We start from the raw sequence: 18,273 nt of genomic DNA on the forward strand, positions 1-18,273 counted from the left end.
AGGAGTCAGTATAACCATCAATTACTCAGAGAATTGGGCTTAGTATAACCATCGATTGCTCAGAGAATATCGCTAAGTATAACCATCAATTTACTCAGAGAATAGCGGTAAGCATAACCATCAATTACTCAGACATAGCACTAAACTGGATGACAAAGAGAACGAACATGCTTTGATTAGGCAAAAACACGACTCATTTACAATACGTACCAGATGCTAAGAAGGACTATGCATCGTGCGACAGAAAAGGTATTCAATAAACTAGTAACAAGAAAAAGTAGAGGTGTGAAATATTACTGATATTCAAAGCATTTGAAGAGACAAAAAGGAAAATTGGATGTCACTCAAAGCGCAGACCATGGCAGAGTCAACTTCAAAAGCTAGACTTAACAAGAAATAAAACCTCAAGATCAAGATATCAGTTCAAGATTTTCAAATAACACTTACGATTTACCTTCAATATCGTAAAAATGACTCTATCATGTGCGGGATCATAAAATTATAAATTTCTACCAACAGTCCACAGCAAAAGGAAAAAAAACTCCCATGATAAATATTCCAAGTGGATAATAATGTTGCTCAATCCCATTAGCCTACAGATGGTATTGGTTTTCCATGAGTAAACATTCACAAGGCACAAACCAATCCAAGCTTATATGTGATATGTTAAGTCGAGGACATTTTTGCAGACTTACAATTTGTACTCAATGTGCCAACTAAGATTGCTCTGCACATTAGGATATGAATCACGGATACAACTAATGCAGATCTTCAAACACCAAATACTGGTATGCAATCATGAAAACTGCTTATTAAGATTGATCTTCAACTGAATAGCAAATGCATTAATGACAATGAATCCAAGAAGAATGTCATGCCTATGTACAAAAGCTAAGTCCACATTTTTTACTGAGAATCATATAAAAAAGAGAAAATAATAGAATGCTGATGTCTAACTTCAAAGTTGAGCTACATTCCAGAGAACAACAAAGAATCATGAAAATATGATAAATGTAAAGATCATTATGTTTTTTAGTATCAGTTAGCTTCAAAGGAAAAAAACAAAAAACTTCAAGATCTTGTGACAGACTTTCAGCTTCCTTCAAACCATGTTAGCAATCAACAAGTACAAATGGAGACATTTTTAATTTCAGTCATTGAAAGTCCTCAAGATTGCTAAAAGCTCCTCTTGGCTCCTTGAATTCACACACAAAATCCTACAATGTTCAAATTCAGAACGCTTTGTTTAGATATTCAAGAAACTTTAGCATGTTTCATTAAAACAAGCCAAAATAATTTGAGTCAATGTCAGTTCAACTCATGCCAATGGCTCTTTACACTGCTTGAGAAAGAACAAAAATCAATGCCATGGAGGATGAAACAATAGACCCAGCAACTTGCATATAACTCCACAATCCTGCTGTTTATGACTAGACAGATCAGACTAGGACAGGAGTTAAAGCAAAAGGCCCTAATTAGGGAAAAACAAACAAAACAGTGTAATATAATGATAAGCATAAAAAATTATGAGCACAATTTCATTAAAAGAGCAGAGTACCAATGCATATGGTTGTAGAGAGACAGAATGCCATGAAAGACAATAATACCCACTATTTACTTTCAAAAGTCAGGATAAACAGCTTATGATCAGCAATAGCAGCAAATGACAACCCTAGTTATGAAGCGCTAAATGACATACAAATTCAAGACTTAGTAGGACAATGAAAGCAATAAAAGAACGAGATTTTGTTTCACTGTAATGTATGATTGGAGTTGCTGCTTCCATGGGACCATCTCCGGAGAGCAGATGCTACAAAGTTCCTACCAGCGTAAAGACCCATCCTAGTCTTCCATGGTGACGACCTAGAGCTACTGCTTGATGGGAGAAGATCTACAGCCCCAATCTGATCGATCAACTGTTCATTGTTTTCAAGATTCCCACTCTCACCAACACTCCCCTCTGGCTGTTCCACAGGCCCAGCTGTGTCCAAGTTGACTGCCAGCATCCCATCCCTGCATTGCATCAACCAGTCTGCACATCCTGGAGTCACCCCTCGGCACTTCTTCACCTTAACTTTAACTAGCTTTGGGCAACCCTCCGCGAGGGCCTCCATTCCCTGGTCAGAGACCGGGCACCCTTTGATACAGAGCTTCTTCAAAGCCATGCACTTTGAGGCAATACAAGTGATCTCGGCGTCCCCGAAGGTGTCGCTGCCACAGAGGGCAAGGCGCTCCAAGTTGTGGCAATTACTCGCTATAAGCCCTAAGCTTCGGGCTGTTGGATTCACCCCGATAAGCACCAGTTCCTGAAGGTTCGGGCACTGTCTTGCAACAATTATGAGGCCCTCGTCGCCGATCCGGTTGGTCTTCCAACCGTCGATGTGGATCTTACGGAGGAGGTGACAACGTTCAGCGACGGTGGCGAGACCAGCATCAGTGCATTCTGGGGTCTTTACGAGGTGAAGGATCTCAAGATCGGCACAGAAGGAGAGTGCGGCAAGGCCCCGATCACTGACCTGGAGCTTCTCAAGGTGGATCTCGACTATCCCAGGGACCTTAGCTGCAATATCCGCGAGTAACCTGTCCCAGTCTCCGGAACAACGGATGAGCTTTAGAGCTTTGAGGTTGGAGGATCCAGCGATGAGCGGCGCAAAGCACTGACCATTATAGAGCTCTTTCAGGCAGACAGATCGGAGGGAGGCAGAGCCAACGATGGCGTTGCCGGCAGCAGTGACGTCGGGGAGACCACGGAGTCGTTTGATGGAGAGCTCTTCCAACGCCGAGCAACCGCGGACGACAGCCTCCACGCCCTTGAAGCCGAAGGCACACGACCCGACGGACAGCTTGCGAAGGCCACGGCAGTGCTGACCGACGGCGCTCATGCCGTTGTCCGTAAGGGCACGGCATGACCGGAGTTTGAGGCGGGTGAGGTTGGGGCACCGGGCGGCGATGAGGGCCAGCGCCTCATCGCCGAGGCTGTCGGCGCGGCGATCGCACTTGAGCGCGAGCTTGGAGACGGCGTCGAAGCGGGCAAAGATGGCCGGCGCGGCCTCCAGGAGGGCGGCGCGGGCGTCGAGGGCGAGGCGGTGGCGGCTCTGGCCCTCGACGGCCAGCCATCTCCGGCACACCAGCGAGCACCGCTTCCGGTCGCCGGAGCCGAGGGACTGGAATACAAGGGCGAGGCACTCATCGGGGAGGTCCTCGGTATTGTTCCTCGCCGGAGCCGCGTCCCCGTCGCCCGATGCGGCGTCTCCCTCTGTCATCGCCACCGAACGCCACGCCGCGGTAGCGGCGGAGGGAATCTTAGCACGGCGACTGGATGAGGAGGAGGAGAGGACTTTTATTGATGGGATGGAGGCGGATTGGCCCATTCAGGGCGGCCGGAGCGGCGAGACAGAGGCGCAGCGTTTCCTTTCGCCCTCCGCACGATGAGGAAGCAGCGGACTCGAAATGGGATTCCAATCCAGATTACAGAAGCCACTTAAATCCGATAAGTAACTACTACTGTAACATCAAACACGACCCAAGTCACGACGGGACGGAGTTGCGGGCTCAGAATAGTCGTTGGTGCACGTGTGGCGTGGAGTTGATTCAAATGGACGGCACCGATGGGGGTGATTTACGAACGGATCGCGCCGAACGGACGGCCGAGATGGGATTGGACTCATCAAAAAGGCGGGACGCCACCGCGTGAGCGCCATAATATGAGGATGGAAAAGACCACTCGGGGATGATGGCGTCGACGCGGCATGGATGGAATGTGATTCCCCCATTGCGTGACGGCTGCGGCTTCCACGTAGCCCATTGCACTCTCCTCCGTCACGCATTCGGATGGCCATGAACGATGCTCATGATGACTGATGCCGATATTTATATATATATAGTTATAAAACTATAGTTATAGTTTCATTCAAATGAAAACATTGAGATAAGCGGGATGAAATTATTATAAAATATATTAAAAAAAAATAGATATAATTTTGCTAAAAAATAAAATATTATAATATATTTAAGATGATACGAACATATACTATGAAAATTATTAATAATTAAAAGGAAGAATTTAAATATTATTAATTTAATTAATATTTTTTAGACAGAGCTTAGTAATAATAATAGTTGATATTAAACAGTTGGTACTCCATCCAAGTATGTTTTTGATCATCAATTAATATTGTGAGAACAATTTAATTAGATAAAATATGTAAATTTTGGTGTTAAAAATTTACTCTAAATATTATTGTTTCACATGTTAAAGGTTCAATCCTCAAAAATATATAAGATAAAAATGCTAGAGATTAAGGTTATCAGCCTTGATGAAGATGAGCTTGTGGGAAAGCAAGAAGCCTTTCATCCTTTAAACCCATTCAAAGTAGGCCTTCACATCAGACTCAAAAGATGTAATTGGCAAGACTAATTTGGGTCCAAAAAGAGATAAGCTGAACTTGACCATTCCAATCATAACTTTAACCCCTAAGAGCATTTCTATTGTTTCAGCATCATTGTGAGCTGTAAAGCTCCCATGAATTGAGGCTCTACCTTTTGATCACTGTTCATTCTGCTTTTCTTGCTCCATGAAAAATGTTTCTGGTGATGTTCTAATATCATCTGATCATTGATTGCTTATATATTTAGTCACCAAATTATTATTATGATTTCATATTCTAACACCAAGACAATCTACTTAATATCGAGTAAATAAATAAAACGTAGGTACTAAGAAGGTCGGTTTTTACTAATTTATTCGTATAAGTGGAGATTATTTTTGTGATCCGAATCATAATCGTTTTGATAGTAAAGAAGTAACCTAAGCGAAAGCAAAGTGATGAAGATGTATTTGGATCCTTATGGCCAATCAATCATGACACAATAGAAAAATCTAGATATCAATAATCAAAATAATTGACATAAAATTTAAATGGTTCAACATATCATTTGTAAAAAAAATCAAATTCTTCAAGTTTAAATTACAAGTAAAATTGAGTTGATCATAACCCATATATATGTCTACTTATACTGAAGAATTTTTCTCATATATTTTCTTACATCTAGAAAAAAAAAAAAAGCATCTTCTCACATTGTTCATCGTCAATGCCTAGAGATACATATAATATTTATTAATCTAATTTTTAGAATATTTTTCCCTCAAATAAAGTCTTTTTATGCCTTATGAATTCAAAAATAATAATTAATGCTAATAAAAATAATCTTTAATATGAGTATCCTTCATCATTAATATTGAAAAAGAATCCAAAGGAGGCTAAGACTAATATCCATTTGGATTGAGATTACTACTCCTCAAAGCTCTCTGGACACCATAATACCTCGTGAACTAAACTTCAATGAATCACCTGTGAATCTTAGAGCAAAGAAACTATTCTACCACTGTTTTGTGATCCAAGCAGCTGCCACAGGTGCTTGATTCCTCAGTGCATTCTTAGCTACTAAAGGCACCTTCTCATGTCATAAATAGATGGGAGTCTTGGCTTTACCTGGGAAGATCCTTTGTCACGAGGTCAATGGGGCTCACATGATGTGGTCCTGTTCCTCACTGCCAAGATACCAAAGCAAAGAGAGAGAGAGAGAGAGAGAGAGAGAGAGAGAGAGAGAGAAGAGCTAAGTTCAATCATAATGTCAAGTACCAAAAATTAGATCATATTCAAAGAAAGATAACATCTAATAGTATCCTGTTACAGTTTGAGCACTTCAGCTTGTGCTCCATTTGTTTCATGAGGAACAAATGGATAGAGGAGAAGGAAGCAAGGCATGTGTAGTTTTTGCACTCTCTCTCTCTCTATCTCTATCTCTCAGCATTCCATATCCAAAATGCATCAAGTACACACCACACAATCTGTCTGCTTCTTAGGACAATACTGATACTATTTACTTTGTTAATATATAGCTCTTGGTCCAATAAGAACAACTATTTTATGCTATTTCTCCACTAGACTGTGTTTTGATTGGTCACTAATATGGATTGTGTCACCAACTTGAGCTTACAATCAAGGTTTTATATTTATCTGATCTAAATGGGTTCGAGGGTTAACAAGTCGACACACACTATACGACTAAGAGAAAAAGAGACGAAGCTGAGAGGACGTATCGGTCCCAACGAAACGTTAAATCTTGATTATAATTATCTCATATAATTCCTCTTTACTTTTGAACAACACCGATCTGACACTTCCTCTATATCACCACGTCGGCACCGAAAGAGTTACCGGAGGTTGATGGCAAACGAGGATACACAGTGACAGAGGCGGAACTCAGCTTGCTTCGGATGAGTAAGAGGGTGAAGAAATCCATGGAGGGCGTGGCATCCATCGCCCGCCCGCGCCTGACGCAGCAGGGGACACACCGCGGGAGCGTCGCGTTTGGTTGCAGCACTTTGTGGGAATCGATGCAGGTCTTGTGAGTCGGGTTCATGCACTTCTCCTCCCCACGCCAATTTCGAGCTTGTCTTCTCTGCGTTCAGAGGCTACAGAAGCTTTTGGCGGTCAGGGGTTGCTGTCATGGCGTGCACGACTGGGAATCGGGTGATATGATATCTTAGCGTGCATGGCAAGTTTGGCTCCGGCGTTGCTCAGCTCTTGCTTCAGTGCACAGCTCCCATTTCTAGGTGGCAGTGTAATAAGGCGCACAGAGAGAGAGAGAGAGAGAGAGAGGGAGAGAGATGATGGTCGGTTGGCACCGGTGATCTTACACTCTTGTCTTGGATGAAGCGTGCAACATTGCTTCGAAGTCGTAGCTACAGAATTATTCATAGGCAGATCATGTGGGATCTGTTTAAATTGACTTTCTCAGTCAACACTCAGGTCACCTGTTCATAGTCAGAGGTTGAACTTTCACACGATCAAACACTTGCCGAGCTCCTTTTCCGTCGCTTACTCTGATCCACCTCAGTTCGTATGAGCTGAAGCAGAGCTAAACTGTCACTTGAAATGGAGAAAATATAGCTACCAATTCAAGGAATGATGGCAATTTCTCATAAGATGATATTTATTCCAGTCGACAAAAACCTATCGAAAGGAAGTTGATGACATCCATTTTGGTGTTCCATAAATTGGCAATTGCTTGTGGAATGAAACATCCTTTTGGTCCGTTCTCTGTCATCTCCACGCTGTTGCTTATTAACGGGAAGAAAGCGATTGGAAGGTGAGAATTAAATGCAAGAAGCAAACTCCAGCGGCAGAAAAGTTAGGAGGTAGGAGATAACACACAACACTGTACACATAGGAACACTTGGGATTGTACAGAACTTGATGACTCTTTGAATAGAGTTCATGAGATTCTCTCGTATGAATCAGTACAAACCTTCAAAACTCGTGGAGCCATAGTGATGGCTACATAACTTGGTTTGCAGAGATTCTTGCAGTCATATGCTGCCAATCTTTATCTAATGTCAATCAATACACAGGTGAAAATGACCTTCATTTCTCTCATCTCCTGTGGCACATGAAATGTTGGAATGTCTTGTGGCTGTTGCATGTGGCTTAGAAGGTGATTAGTGTCTTATCTTCCAATCTTAATTATCTGCAATGCATGGGTTTGATATAATCTCTTCTCATAAATATTAATCTGAGGGCACAGAAATTCACAACTGCAGTGTGTCTACCGAGGAATGATAGATGCAGTCAGCTGATAGATACGTGAGCTATCCATGTGGTCCGGCCTTTCTGAATGAGAAGTGCGAGGAAAAGAAGAACAGCTGTTCTCTGACAAAAGACTGGCAGACTCGATCATGTCTCCAACTCTCTCTTCTCTTTACTATGGAATTGTAATCTGCGCTTCGCAGTGATGGATGTGTTCTCCGCGTTCAGATGAAACCAAAATTACATCAGCTCATGAATGGGGATCCATAGGTGATGAGTTTGAGCTTAAATGATCTGAATAATGACACAATATATGCACTGTGGTCCTCTCTCGACAATCTCTCTTCCCTTCCCCTGTCACGCTATAAATCCACAACAAGACTAATGTCATGTGCAGAGAGAGGAACCGCACAAACACAACATTCCTCCCTCCCTCTTTTCTGCTGACTTATATGCCCACTGTCATTAGTTTAAGCAGGCTTGCCGCAGGTCGTCCATGGCAATCCCACTCCTTGCCTTGCGTCCTCTTCCCAAATCCAAAGATTCCTCTTCTTCTCCCCGCTGCCTCTCCCACAGCAACCACTGTGTTCCGCCGGTTCTGGTGCTGACTTGATCTCAGTTGGTCTTCCAGACGCAAGAGCTCAAAGCAAGGAATGAGCAAGCACGAGCTGTCTGACGTTCATGGAGGGTGCAGCCTTCCATGAGCTGTGTTCTTATTTTATAGCACACTGATTCGTCCCGAATCACATGCCAACTGGAGCACTAAATCCTTCTTTATGCTTTCATCTGTTGAGCAGCTCCATTCCTTGCAGAAGGAAGCAGGTCTTCCCATACCACCTTCCTCCATCTTCGCCTCTTCCTCTTCCTCTTCCTCTCTTCTTCTGCAACTTGAGACATGAGCTGCTTCAAGGCACCAACATGAGTTCCAAGTGGGTGATTACGACAACTCATGCAGCTCTGCTGTGCTCCGTTCTTCTCCTCCTCGGTCCAGCGCTGGGGCTGAATCAAGATGGAGCGCTGCTACTCCGGTTCAAGTACTCCGTCCTTTCCAACCCCCTCGCCGCGCTCCGGGACTGGAACTACGACGACGCGACGCCGTGCTCGTGGAACGGGGTCGTGTGCACCGGCTTCCCTGATGGCGGTGCTCGGACCTTGGCCGCTTCAAGAGTGATCGGTTTGGTTCTTCCTAATTCCCAGCTCTTGGGCTGCGTGCCGCCGGAGCTTGGTTTCATCGAGCACCTCCGCCACCTCGACCTCTCCGGAAACGACCTCAACGGCACCCTCCCCGCATCCATCTTCAATGCGTCGGAGCTGCGTGTGCTTTCTTTGGCCGCCAACGAGATCTCTGGCGGCCTCCCCCAGCTGGACGGCCGGACGAACAGCCTCCTAGTACTCAATCTCTCTGACAATGCACTGGCCGGCGCAGTGCCGACTGGTCTCGCCCTCCTTCCGAACCTCACCGTCCTCGCTCTCACCAACAATTACCTCTCCGACGAGCTCCCCAGCGGCGGGTTCGGCCGTCTCGAGTACTTGGATCTGAGCTCCAACCTCATCAATGGCTCTCTGCCGCCGGATCTCGGAGGGCAGAGGCTCCGGTACCTGAACCTGTCTAACAACCGGATCGCCGGGTCGATCCCGCCGGAATTTGTTTCGAAGATTCCGGCCAGCGCCGTCGTGGACCTCGCGTTCAACAACCTCACCGGAGGGATTCCTCGGAGCGGAGCTTTGGCCTCGCAGAAGCCTGCTGCGTTCGCCGGGAATCCGGGTCTTTGCGGGAAGCCGCTCAAGAACCTGTGCACGATTCCTTCCAACCTCTCCGGTCCTCCAAACACCAGTACCGAAGCTCCGTTGGCGTCCAAGTCTCCTCCGGCCTTTGCAGCGATGCCCAAGGAGGCGAATGAGATTTCTCCGGCGAGTAGTGGGCAGCAGCAGGGGGGCCTTCGGCCGGCGGTGATTACCGCGATAGTTGTCGGGGATGTGGCCGGAATCGGGCTTCTCTGCCTAGTGCTTTGGTACGTATACCAAGTGAAGAAGAGGAACAGAGTGCAACAGCAGATGAATGGAGTTGGAGCTATCGGCATGAAGGAGGAGCAGCCACCGGCTCCCCCTGAACCCAAAGGCCTCGGAGGGCTACCATGCTGTTTAAGGAAGAAGGGCGGCGAAGAAGACACCGAAGAGACCTCGGCGTCCTCGGTCTCTTCCGAAACGGAAGCAGAAGAGGAATGGCGTCTTCAAAAGAGAGGAACGGAGGGTGGCGGCGGAATAACCCCACCGCAGCAGAAGCAGCAGGCGCCTACTTTTGTCACAGTCGACAGCGGGTCGGAGCTGGAGCTGGAGACTCTGCTCAAAGCCTCAGCTTACGTACTCGGCGCCAGTGGGTCGAGCATCGTCTACAAGGCAGTGCTTGCCGACGGCACCGCCCTGGCCGTCCGTCGAATAGGCGAGAGCGGTGCCCTCCACAAGATGAAGGACTTCGAAGTTCTTGTCCGCAGCATCGCCAAGTTCCGCCACCCGAACCTCGTCCGCTTGCGGGGGTTCTACTGGGCCGCCGACGAGAAGCTGCTCATCCATGACTACGTACCCAATGGCAGCCTTGCCAACATCTCATTTACCAGTAAGTCTCTCCCCCCCATCGTGTTCTTCTCCCTGATCTCCTCCTCTTCCTTACTCACCATGGCGTATTCGTCGCTCTCAGAGAAGCATGGCTCGTCGCCGTTTCATCTGAGCTGGGAATCGCGGCTTCGGATAGCCAGAGGAGTGGCCAGGGGACTCGCCTACCTCCATGAGAAGAAGAGCATGCACGGCAACATCAAACCAACCAACATACTGTTGGACGCAGACATGGAGCCCAAGATCGGCGACTTCGGCCTCGAGCGCCTCACCTCAGCCGGCGGAGGCTACCGACTCAGCACATCCGCCCGGCTGTTCGGCAGCAAACGATCGGTGCAGTCCCAGAGAAGCCTACCCGACCTATCTCCGCCACCAGTCGCCGGAGCCAGTCCATGCGGGTCTTCCTCCGCTTCAGCATTGGTCTCTGCGGCTCCCTACCAGGCGCCGGAGTCGATGAAGAACCTGAAGCCCAGCTCCAAGTGGGACGTGTACTCCTTCGGGGTGCTGCTGTTAGAGTTACTGGCCGGAAGAGCGTTGTCGGAGGTGGAGCTCGCCCAGTGTAACGCGGGGTTCGTGGTGGAGGAGAGGAACAGGGTGGTGAGGATGGCCGACCCGGCGCTGAGGGGCGAGGTGGAGGAACAGCAGGAGGCTCTACTGAGCTGCTTCAAGCTGGGATTTGCTTGCTGTGCAGCGGCGCCCCAAAGGAGGCCGTCCATGAAGGATGCCATTCAAGTGCTCGAGAAGTTGCCTCCTTCCGCCTCGTGTTGATCTCTGTACCAGAATTAGGAACGTAAGCCATTAACCTTCGTCATTGTAACACATACTAATTTGTTTGTGTTGATGTGCTCAGTGTTTGGGGTGATGCAGCGATCACTGTGTTTTTATTTTTCTTCTATATTATCCTTTAATTTTAAGGTATCAAATTTTGAATTAACGACCGCAAAAGATCCATATAAAGGGAAAAAAAGACACTTTATTTAAACGTAACTTTTGCAAAAAAGCGTCTTTTTGCTTCAACAAGTATACACATAAATTAAAAGTACATCAAACGCAGATCCACAAGCTTTACACACAAAATTGCTCAAATATATATATATATATATATATATATATATATATGATGTAGGTTGCACCGTTGCAGCGAATAAAACATTATAGGATCCCTCAACCGTCGCATCGCCTCCCTCGATCTCTAACCCTCTCCCCAAAATGTCTCATCTTCCCCTCTCAAAACCGTCTCACCTTCCTCTTTGCCCGGGCTTCGCATCTCCGATCGTCGAGCCCAAATGCAGGGTTTTGGTGTTGCGGATCGCTGGTTTCTCTTTCGTCCGGTGAAGAATCTGCAGAAGGCAAAGCTCCCTCAAGTACTTCCTCAATTCCGCCTTTCTTATGTCTGTGTCGATCTTGAGATTGTTGGTTGTCTTCCCGGAATTGATCGTGTCAAGGTAGAAACACCGGCTGGATGAGAGAGAGAGAGAGAGAGGGGGGGAGGGGCACGGGTCGTCGTAGGTGGCAGCATTTAATCGGTTTCTTGAGCTATTCTTAGGAGTTCATCTGATGGATAAATGGACGGAAATGAATTGTGTCGATTAGGGCCTGAGAATGAGATCAGAGGCAGCAAAAGATGCGTTTCCTTTCTTCTTCCTTGTTTGGTATTGAATGCATTGGAGATATCCTTCAAATGTAAGGGGTCTAATGCAAGTACATAGAATTGAGACAAGCAGGATGGAATCTGTTAGCTTGTTGTACAGCAGATTTCGGATGGATGAGTTGGGGTTGCGATGACTCGAACACCAGACCCTCGGTTCAATTAAATTTGGGATCGGAACCAAACCGGTAGTTCCGATTTTGGAACCAGCGGCTCGGTTTTGTCGAATTTGGAATCAGAACCAAATCGGTTTTAGACTGGTCCGGTTCTGGTCTCGGTTCGAGCCCAAATAACCTATTTTAATATTTAATATTTTTTTTTTCTAATTAATCGTTTATTAAGTTGTTAGAAGGGGTAGATTTGTTATTTGGAGGGGCATTTAATCGTTTAGTTTTAATTTTTCTTATCGATTCGGAAATGAACTAAAATTTCCGGTTTAAGTTTCAGATTTCAAGAACCATAACCAAACTGGTTCGGAATCACCGAACAATTGACCAATTCAGTCTTGCTTTTTAATCGGTTCGATTTTGATTTAGTTCTGGTTTGAACCGAACGATGGTCAGTCAGGTCTAAGTTAGAGGGTGACAACATTTTAAATCTGAAATGGGAGGATGAATGTGACTGGATATAAGATTCGTTGAATATATTATCACTAAGTAATTTGAGTTGTATGGTTTGGACTTATCAAGTTAATGAATTGAATTTTCTATCGGATTAATTAGTTATAATTGGTATTAGATCGACTTAGTATTAAACTAGATTAGGTTGGATCCCATAGGCCTTGATGAGAATGACAAGATAGAGAGATTGTTTCTCTCCAGTTTAATATCATATTTGAAGGAATAGAAGAATAGTGACTCAGATGAGCCTATTGATAGGGGTAAAAAACTGATTTGACATAACACCCCGGATTTGACGTAATGCATCCCCATGTCGGACACCCCGTGCGGCACACTACTCCAGAACGAGCATTAACAACGACACGACGCGCCACCATACCCAAACAGCCTCCTCGGCTGACCCCCCGTGGCCGACCAAGGCAAGCGAAGGCGCTGACTGACACCCCCCATACCCTACGGCAGCTCGGCCTTCCACGCAACGACCGCGACGACAGACGCCATCAGAGGTACGACCCTGCCCCGGCAGGATGGCCCATCAGGTAACATCAAACTTCATATATAAATACCCCCTGGCTCCCAACAGGAAGGGGGGAGGGACAATCTCACTAAACACTCCTCTTTCGCTTCACTGACTTGATCGTCAGAGGGGTCGGGCCGAGCAACCGACCGACCTGTGTGCAGGCACTCGACCGCCGCTGAATTCGCTCGACGTCACGGAACTTTCCGGCTAGCAGCCTCCGTGGCAGCCGCCGCAACATCCCAAGGGGAGCCACGTCTGATCCCAGCCATTTGGAGCCCTGAACCAGCCGCGTCGTCCCCGAGGTCACGGTTGAAAAAGTTACTTACCATAACAGATTGGCGCTAGAGGAAGGGCCTGTCCAAATGTCAAGCGATCAGCGAATCCACTTCGGCGGACCCTCGACTACTGGGCTCCCCACCTCGGGGGAACACCCCCTACATAATGAAACCCACGACGAACGCCCCGCGGCGGTGTTAGAACGCTACTGGCAACTGTTCAATGACCCAGGCTTGTCGCCTCCTGGCGATACGCCCGCCGGCCCATCACAAGTATCACCCGAGGCTTTTCATGACCTTGCCCACCAGGTCCGAGCACTGACAAGCATGGTGCAGACCATTATCCCGATCGTCTCCCAGCAAGCCCCTCCGCATGCGACCCGACCTACGCAGCAACGGGAGCCCCCTGTCCGGACGCATGCGCCACTTCCAGAGCTTCCTATCTCGCCTCGAAACCCCGCAACTCGGCCCGGGAGCCGGGAAGCGGAGGGCACGGCGAGCCGCCCCGAGCCCGAGGCTCCGACCGTCGATTCGACGAATGCCTTGCGAGCTCAGCTGCGCCTTGTCAGTCAAAAACTGTACGAGGTACAACAGGAAGTCCGTAAGTCAAAAGGGGAGCTCGGGGCGGACGGACATCAAGGATCCCCGTTCACCCCCGAGATACAAGAGCAGACGATCCCGCCGCACTTCCGCCTCCCCTCACTGGACGCGTATGACGACGCCGCTGACCCAGTGGACCACGTGGCCGCTTTCCATGCCCAGATGGCGCTGTACGGGACTTCTGACGCTTTAATGTGCAGGGCATTCCCGACGACTCTACGGGGGCCAGCCCGCGCATGGTACAGCGGCCTAAAGCCCGGGACCATCGCCTCCTTCGATCAGCTCGCCAAGGATTTCGAGCTTAACTTCTTGGCCTATGCCCGACCGAAGCCATCCATGGCGCTGCTCCTCGGGCTCAACCAGAAGAAGGACGAGCCCCTCTCCCATTTTGTGAACCGCTTTACGACGCAGATCCACGGATTATCGGATGCTCACCCCTCTCTCTTAATGCAGGCATTCATGACAGGCCTGCGGCCCTCCAGGTTCTTCTGGTCGCTCATGGAGCGGCCCCCCACCGCGGTCCCCGAAATGCTCCAGCGTGCAAGTCAATTCGTCGCCGCGGTGACTTGGATGGCCGGGAAGCGGGAGGATCACAAAAAGGTCAAGTCAGAGCCTCTCCGACAGCCACAACCCGCCGCCTCCCGGCGGAGGACTGACAGACCCGAATCAAGGTCTCCTCTGCCCGCCTTGAATTCGTCCCGAACCGAAATTTTCCTGCACGAGAAGGGGAAGGGGCTGCTCAAGGACCCTCACCCGATGAGGAACCCGCGGGAGCTCGCGGACCGTTCAAGGTATTGCCGATTCCATCGACAGCACGGGCACGATACTGAACAGTGCTATGAGTTGAAGAGGCAAATCGAGGAGCTTATCCTCAGAGGACACCTCGGCCAGTATCTCCGGCCGAACAAGGAGCGGTCACCTCGACTGGAGGGCCCCATTGAGCGGCACATCGATGTGATAGCCGGGGGCCCTGCATCTGGGGGAGGCTCCATGTCGGGCAGAAAGGCATATGCCTGAGCCGCTCCTGACGAAACCTCGGGACACGAGCCTGAGCCCAAGATTACCTTCCCGACTGGAGCTTCCGAGCGCCCTGACCACAACGACGCCTTAGTGATATCGGTCAGGGTAGCCAACGCGCAAGTGAGGAGGATCATGGTCGACACAGGGAGCTCGGCCGATATGCTTTACTTCGACGCCTTCCAGAAGCTGGGTTTGGCCAGAGAAAATCTGAGCCCGATGTGCTCGACGCTCACCGGCTTCACGGGAGATTCAATATCACCCCTGGGAGCTGTTACTTTGCCCTTGACTCCGGGGACTCCGTCGAGGTCGAAAACGGTGATGACCACATTCTTGGTGGTCGACCTTCCCACTGCCTACAATGCCATACTCGGCCGGCCGACCCTCAACAAGGTTAGGGCCGTCGTCTCAACCTACTACCAGACCATCAAGTTCCCAACTCGTGCGGGAGTCGAGGAAGTCACGGGAAGCCCCCGAGAGTCTAGGCGGTGCTACCTTACCGCCGTCTCATTGGGAAAGAGAGCCAGGACCGAGGCACCCCTGGAAGACCCACGGGAAACGAAAAAATTGGCTCCCCATCCCGAGCCGAGGGGATCCACTGTTGACGTACCCTTGCGAGAAGCTCGACCCGACCAGGCGATCAAGATCGGATCGGAGCTGCCCGAGCGGGAGCAGGAACGACTCGTCGGGCTCCTACGGGAAAATGCCGACATCTTTGCCTGGTCCCCATCAGACATGACGGGTGTAGACCCGGAGGTCGCGGAGCATCATCTCAATATCCCACCCAACGCTCGCCTAGTGAAGCAAAAGCCCCGGCGCCAGGCTCCTGACCGACAACGCACCATACAAGAAGAGGTGGATCGGCTCCTAGCAGCAGGCTTCATAGAAGAGGCCAAATATCCTCAATGGTTGTCCAATGTAGTACTCGTGAAAAAACACAATGGAAGCTGGAGGATGTGCGTTGACTACACCAGCCTTAACAGTGCGTGCCCTAAAGACTGCTACCCCCTCCCGAAGATCGACCAGCTGGTCGATGCAACAGCTGGGCACGCACGCCTATCTTTCATGGACGCCTATTCAGGGTACAACCAGATCAGGATGGCGCCCGAGGACAGAGAGCATACGACTTTCCTCACCGATCAAGGGGTGTACTTCTACAAGGTCATGCCGTTCGGGTTAAAAAATGCTGGGGCCACATACCAGAGAACGGTGAACAAGATGTTCGTCCATCAGATCAGGAGGAACATGGATGTCTACGTGGATGATATGATCGTGAAAAGTCAAGAAGCCGAAACGCACCTTGCCGACCTGGCCGAGGCATTCGCCACACTACGCAAGTTCGGCATGCGACTCAACCCCACAAAATGTGCCTTCGGCGTCACCTCCGGGAAATTCCTCGGGTTCATCGTACACGAGAGAAGAATAGACGCCAACCCGGAGAAGGTCCAAGCAATAATCAACATGCAGTCCCCCCGAACGATTAAAGACCTGCAGCAACTTAATGGAAGGCTTGTCGCCCTGTCTCGCTTCCTCGCCCGGTCAGGCGATCGCTGCCTCCTATTCTTCAAGGCGCTCAAAAACCCAAGGAACTTCCAATGGACATCGGAATGCGAAGAGGCCTTCAAACAAATGAAGCAGCACCTGGCCAGCCTCCCCCGCCTCACCTCTGTCTCCCCTGGCGAGAAGCTGGGCCTCTATTTAGCGGCCTCCCAGCGAGCAATCAGCTCTATCCTGATTAAGGAAAGCTCCGGCCAACAACTCCTGATTTACTATGTCAGCCACGTCCTGAGTGGACTTGAGGAGCGTTACCCGCCAATAAAAAAACTTGCGCTCGCCCTGGTGCTCTCAGCTCGGAAGTTGCGTCCCTACTTCTAGGCACACCCGGTGGAGGTCATCACCGGCCAACCTCTTCGGCAGGTCTTAACAAAATTTGATGTTGCAGGTCGACTCCTCAAATGGGCGGTGGGGCTCGGCGAACATGATATAAGATATGTGCCCAGGACCGCCATTAAAGCCCAGGCAGTGGCCGACTTCATCGCGGAGTTAACTCAGATGGAGGACGGAGACCCCAAGCAAACCCCCGAAGCCTGGACCCTACACGTGGACGGCTCGGCCAACTCAAGGGGTGCCGGCGCGGGACTGGTCCTCCTTGCCCCTGACGGACGCTCGTTCGAGCGTTCCCTCCGCTTCGGGTTTAAAGCCACCAACAACGAGGCGGAGTACGAGGCGCACCTAGCCGGACTAGGGCTGGCCCTCGAGATGCAGGTAGCCGCGATACACGTCCTCACCGACTCGTAGCTCGTGGCCGAGCAGCTCAGCGGCGGATACGAAGCTCGGGACCCAAACATGGCAAGATACCTGGCGCGGGTAAGGGACCTAACTGCCAAGTTTCATTACTTTACGTTATCCAACATTCCGAGGGAGGAAAACGAACGAGCCGACGCGCTAGCTAAGCTGGCGTCGAAGCCGACCTCCGAGGCACGGCCAGAGGTTGAGGAGCTCCCTACTCGCGCCATTGAAGTGGCGACTACGGCCTCGGGCAGCACGCCGACCACGTGGGTGCAGGAGCTGCTGCGCTTCAAGCGGGATGGAACCCTTCCCGTCGATGAAGTCGCGGCTCGGCGCCTACGTCGCACGCACGCATGGTACACTAAGGAGAGTGGCCGACTTTACAAACGGTCCTTCACCTATCCCCTCCTGCGATGCTTGGAGCATGATGAAGCCCAGACGGTCCTAGCCGAGACCCACGAAGGGGTCTGCGGCGAGCACGTCGGCGGGCGAACCTTGGCGCACAAGATACTCTGCCAAGGCTACTATTGGCCGAACATGTGCCGGGACGCGAAAGCTTACGTGCGGCGGTGCAGGTCGTGCCAGCAACACGCCCGCGCGCCCCGACAGCCAGCGGTCCCGCTCAGCCCCATCGACTGCGCATGGCCATTCGCGCGGTGGGGTTTGGACCTTCTCGGACCCTTCCCACTGGCTTCTGGACAGTGGAAGTACATAATCGTAGGAGTGGACTACTTCACAAAATGGGTCGAGGCCGAGTCGCTGGCGACGATCACGGAACATCAAGTGGAGAAGTTCGTATGGAAAAACCTGGTAACTCGGTTCGGGCTGCCCAAGGCCATTGTCACGGACAATGGACCTCAGTTCGCTGACAGAAGGTTCCAGGAATTCTGTGCCAGTCATGGCATTCAACTGAGGTTCAGTTCGGTGGCCCACCCTCAGACGAACGGGCTGGAGGAGGTAACCAACCGATCCATCTTGGACGGACTCAAAAGGAGAGTGTCCGCAGCCCGATCGGCCTGGACAGACGAACTCCCCAGCGTGCTATGGTCGCTGCGCACCACTCCTAAGGCCGCGACCGGGGAGTCCCTGTACAGCTTGACGT

The 18,273-nt window shown here is 49.8% G+C and overlaps 3 protein-coding genes across 3 annotated transcripts; 2 read left to right on the forward strand and 1 right to left on the reverse strand.

The window, feature by feature from the left end:
• Positions 1-1,591: 1,591 nt before the first annotated feature.
• On the reverse strand, positions 1,592-3,452 carry LOC135636231 (F-box protein At1g47056-like). Its single transcript, XM_065147865.1, has one exon. It carries the CDS (start codon positions 3,369-3,371, stop codon positions 1,752-1,754), a length of 1,620 nt encoding a protein of 539 aa, XP_065003937.1. The 5' UTR covers positions 3,372-3,452; the 3' UTR covers positions 1,592-1,751.
• Positions 3,453-7,798: 4,346 nt separating this feature from the next.
• Positions 7,799-11,136, forward strand: LOC103981310 (probable LRR receptor-like serine/threonine-protein kinase At4g37250). The gene is made up of 2 exons (XM_009397995.3): positions 7,799-10,206; positions 10,288-11,136. The coding sequence occupies exons 1-2, from the start codon at positions 8,340-8,342 to the stop codon at positions 10,968-10,970; spliced, it is 2,550 nt and encodes an 849-aa protein (XP_009396270.2). The 5' UTR covers positions 7,799-8,339; the 3' UTR covers positions 10,971-11,136.
• Positions 11,137-13,352: 2,216 nt separating this feature from the next.
• On the forward strand, positions 13,353-14,882 carry LOC135635404 (uncharacterized). The gene has a single exon (XM_065146442.1). The coding sequence runs from the start codon at positions 13,353-13,355 to the stop codon at positions 14,880-14,882; it is 1,530 nt and encodes a 509-aa protein (XP_065002514.1).
• The last annotated feature ends 3,391 nt before the right edge of the window (positions 14,883-18,273 follow it).

The sequence above is a fragment of the Musa acuminata genome, chromosome BXJ3-4, assembly GCF_036884655.1.
Source record: "Musa acuminata AAA Group cultivar baxijiao chromosome BXJ3-4, Cavendish_Baxijiao_AAA, whole genome shotgun sequence".
Lineage (NCBI taxonomy): Eukaryota > Viridiplantae > Streptophyta > Magnoliopsida > Zingiberales > Musaceae > Musa > Musa acuminata.

Excerpts from the sequence above, each read along its gene's own strand:
- LOC135635404 (XM_065146442.1), top strand. The coding sequence starts at position 13,353 with ATGTCAAGCGATCAGCGAATCCACTTCGGCGGACCCTCGACTACTGGG.
- LOC135636231 (XM_065147865.1), bottom strand. The coding sequence starts at position 3,371 with ATGGGCCAATCCGCCTCCATCCCATCAATAAAAGTCCTCTCCTCCTCC.
- LOC103981310 (XM_009397995.3), top strand. The coding sequence starts at position 8,340 with ATGCCAACTGGAGCACTAAATCCTTCTTTATGCTTTCATCTGTTGAGC. Across the intron at positions 10,207-10,287 it reads TGCCAACATCTCATTTACCA|AGAAGCATGGCTCGTCGCCG; the intron begins GTAAGTCTCTCC and ends CGTCGCTCTCAG.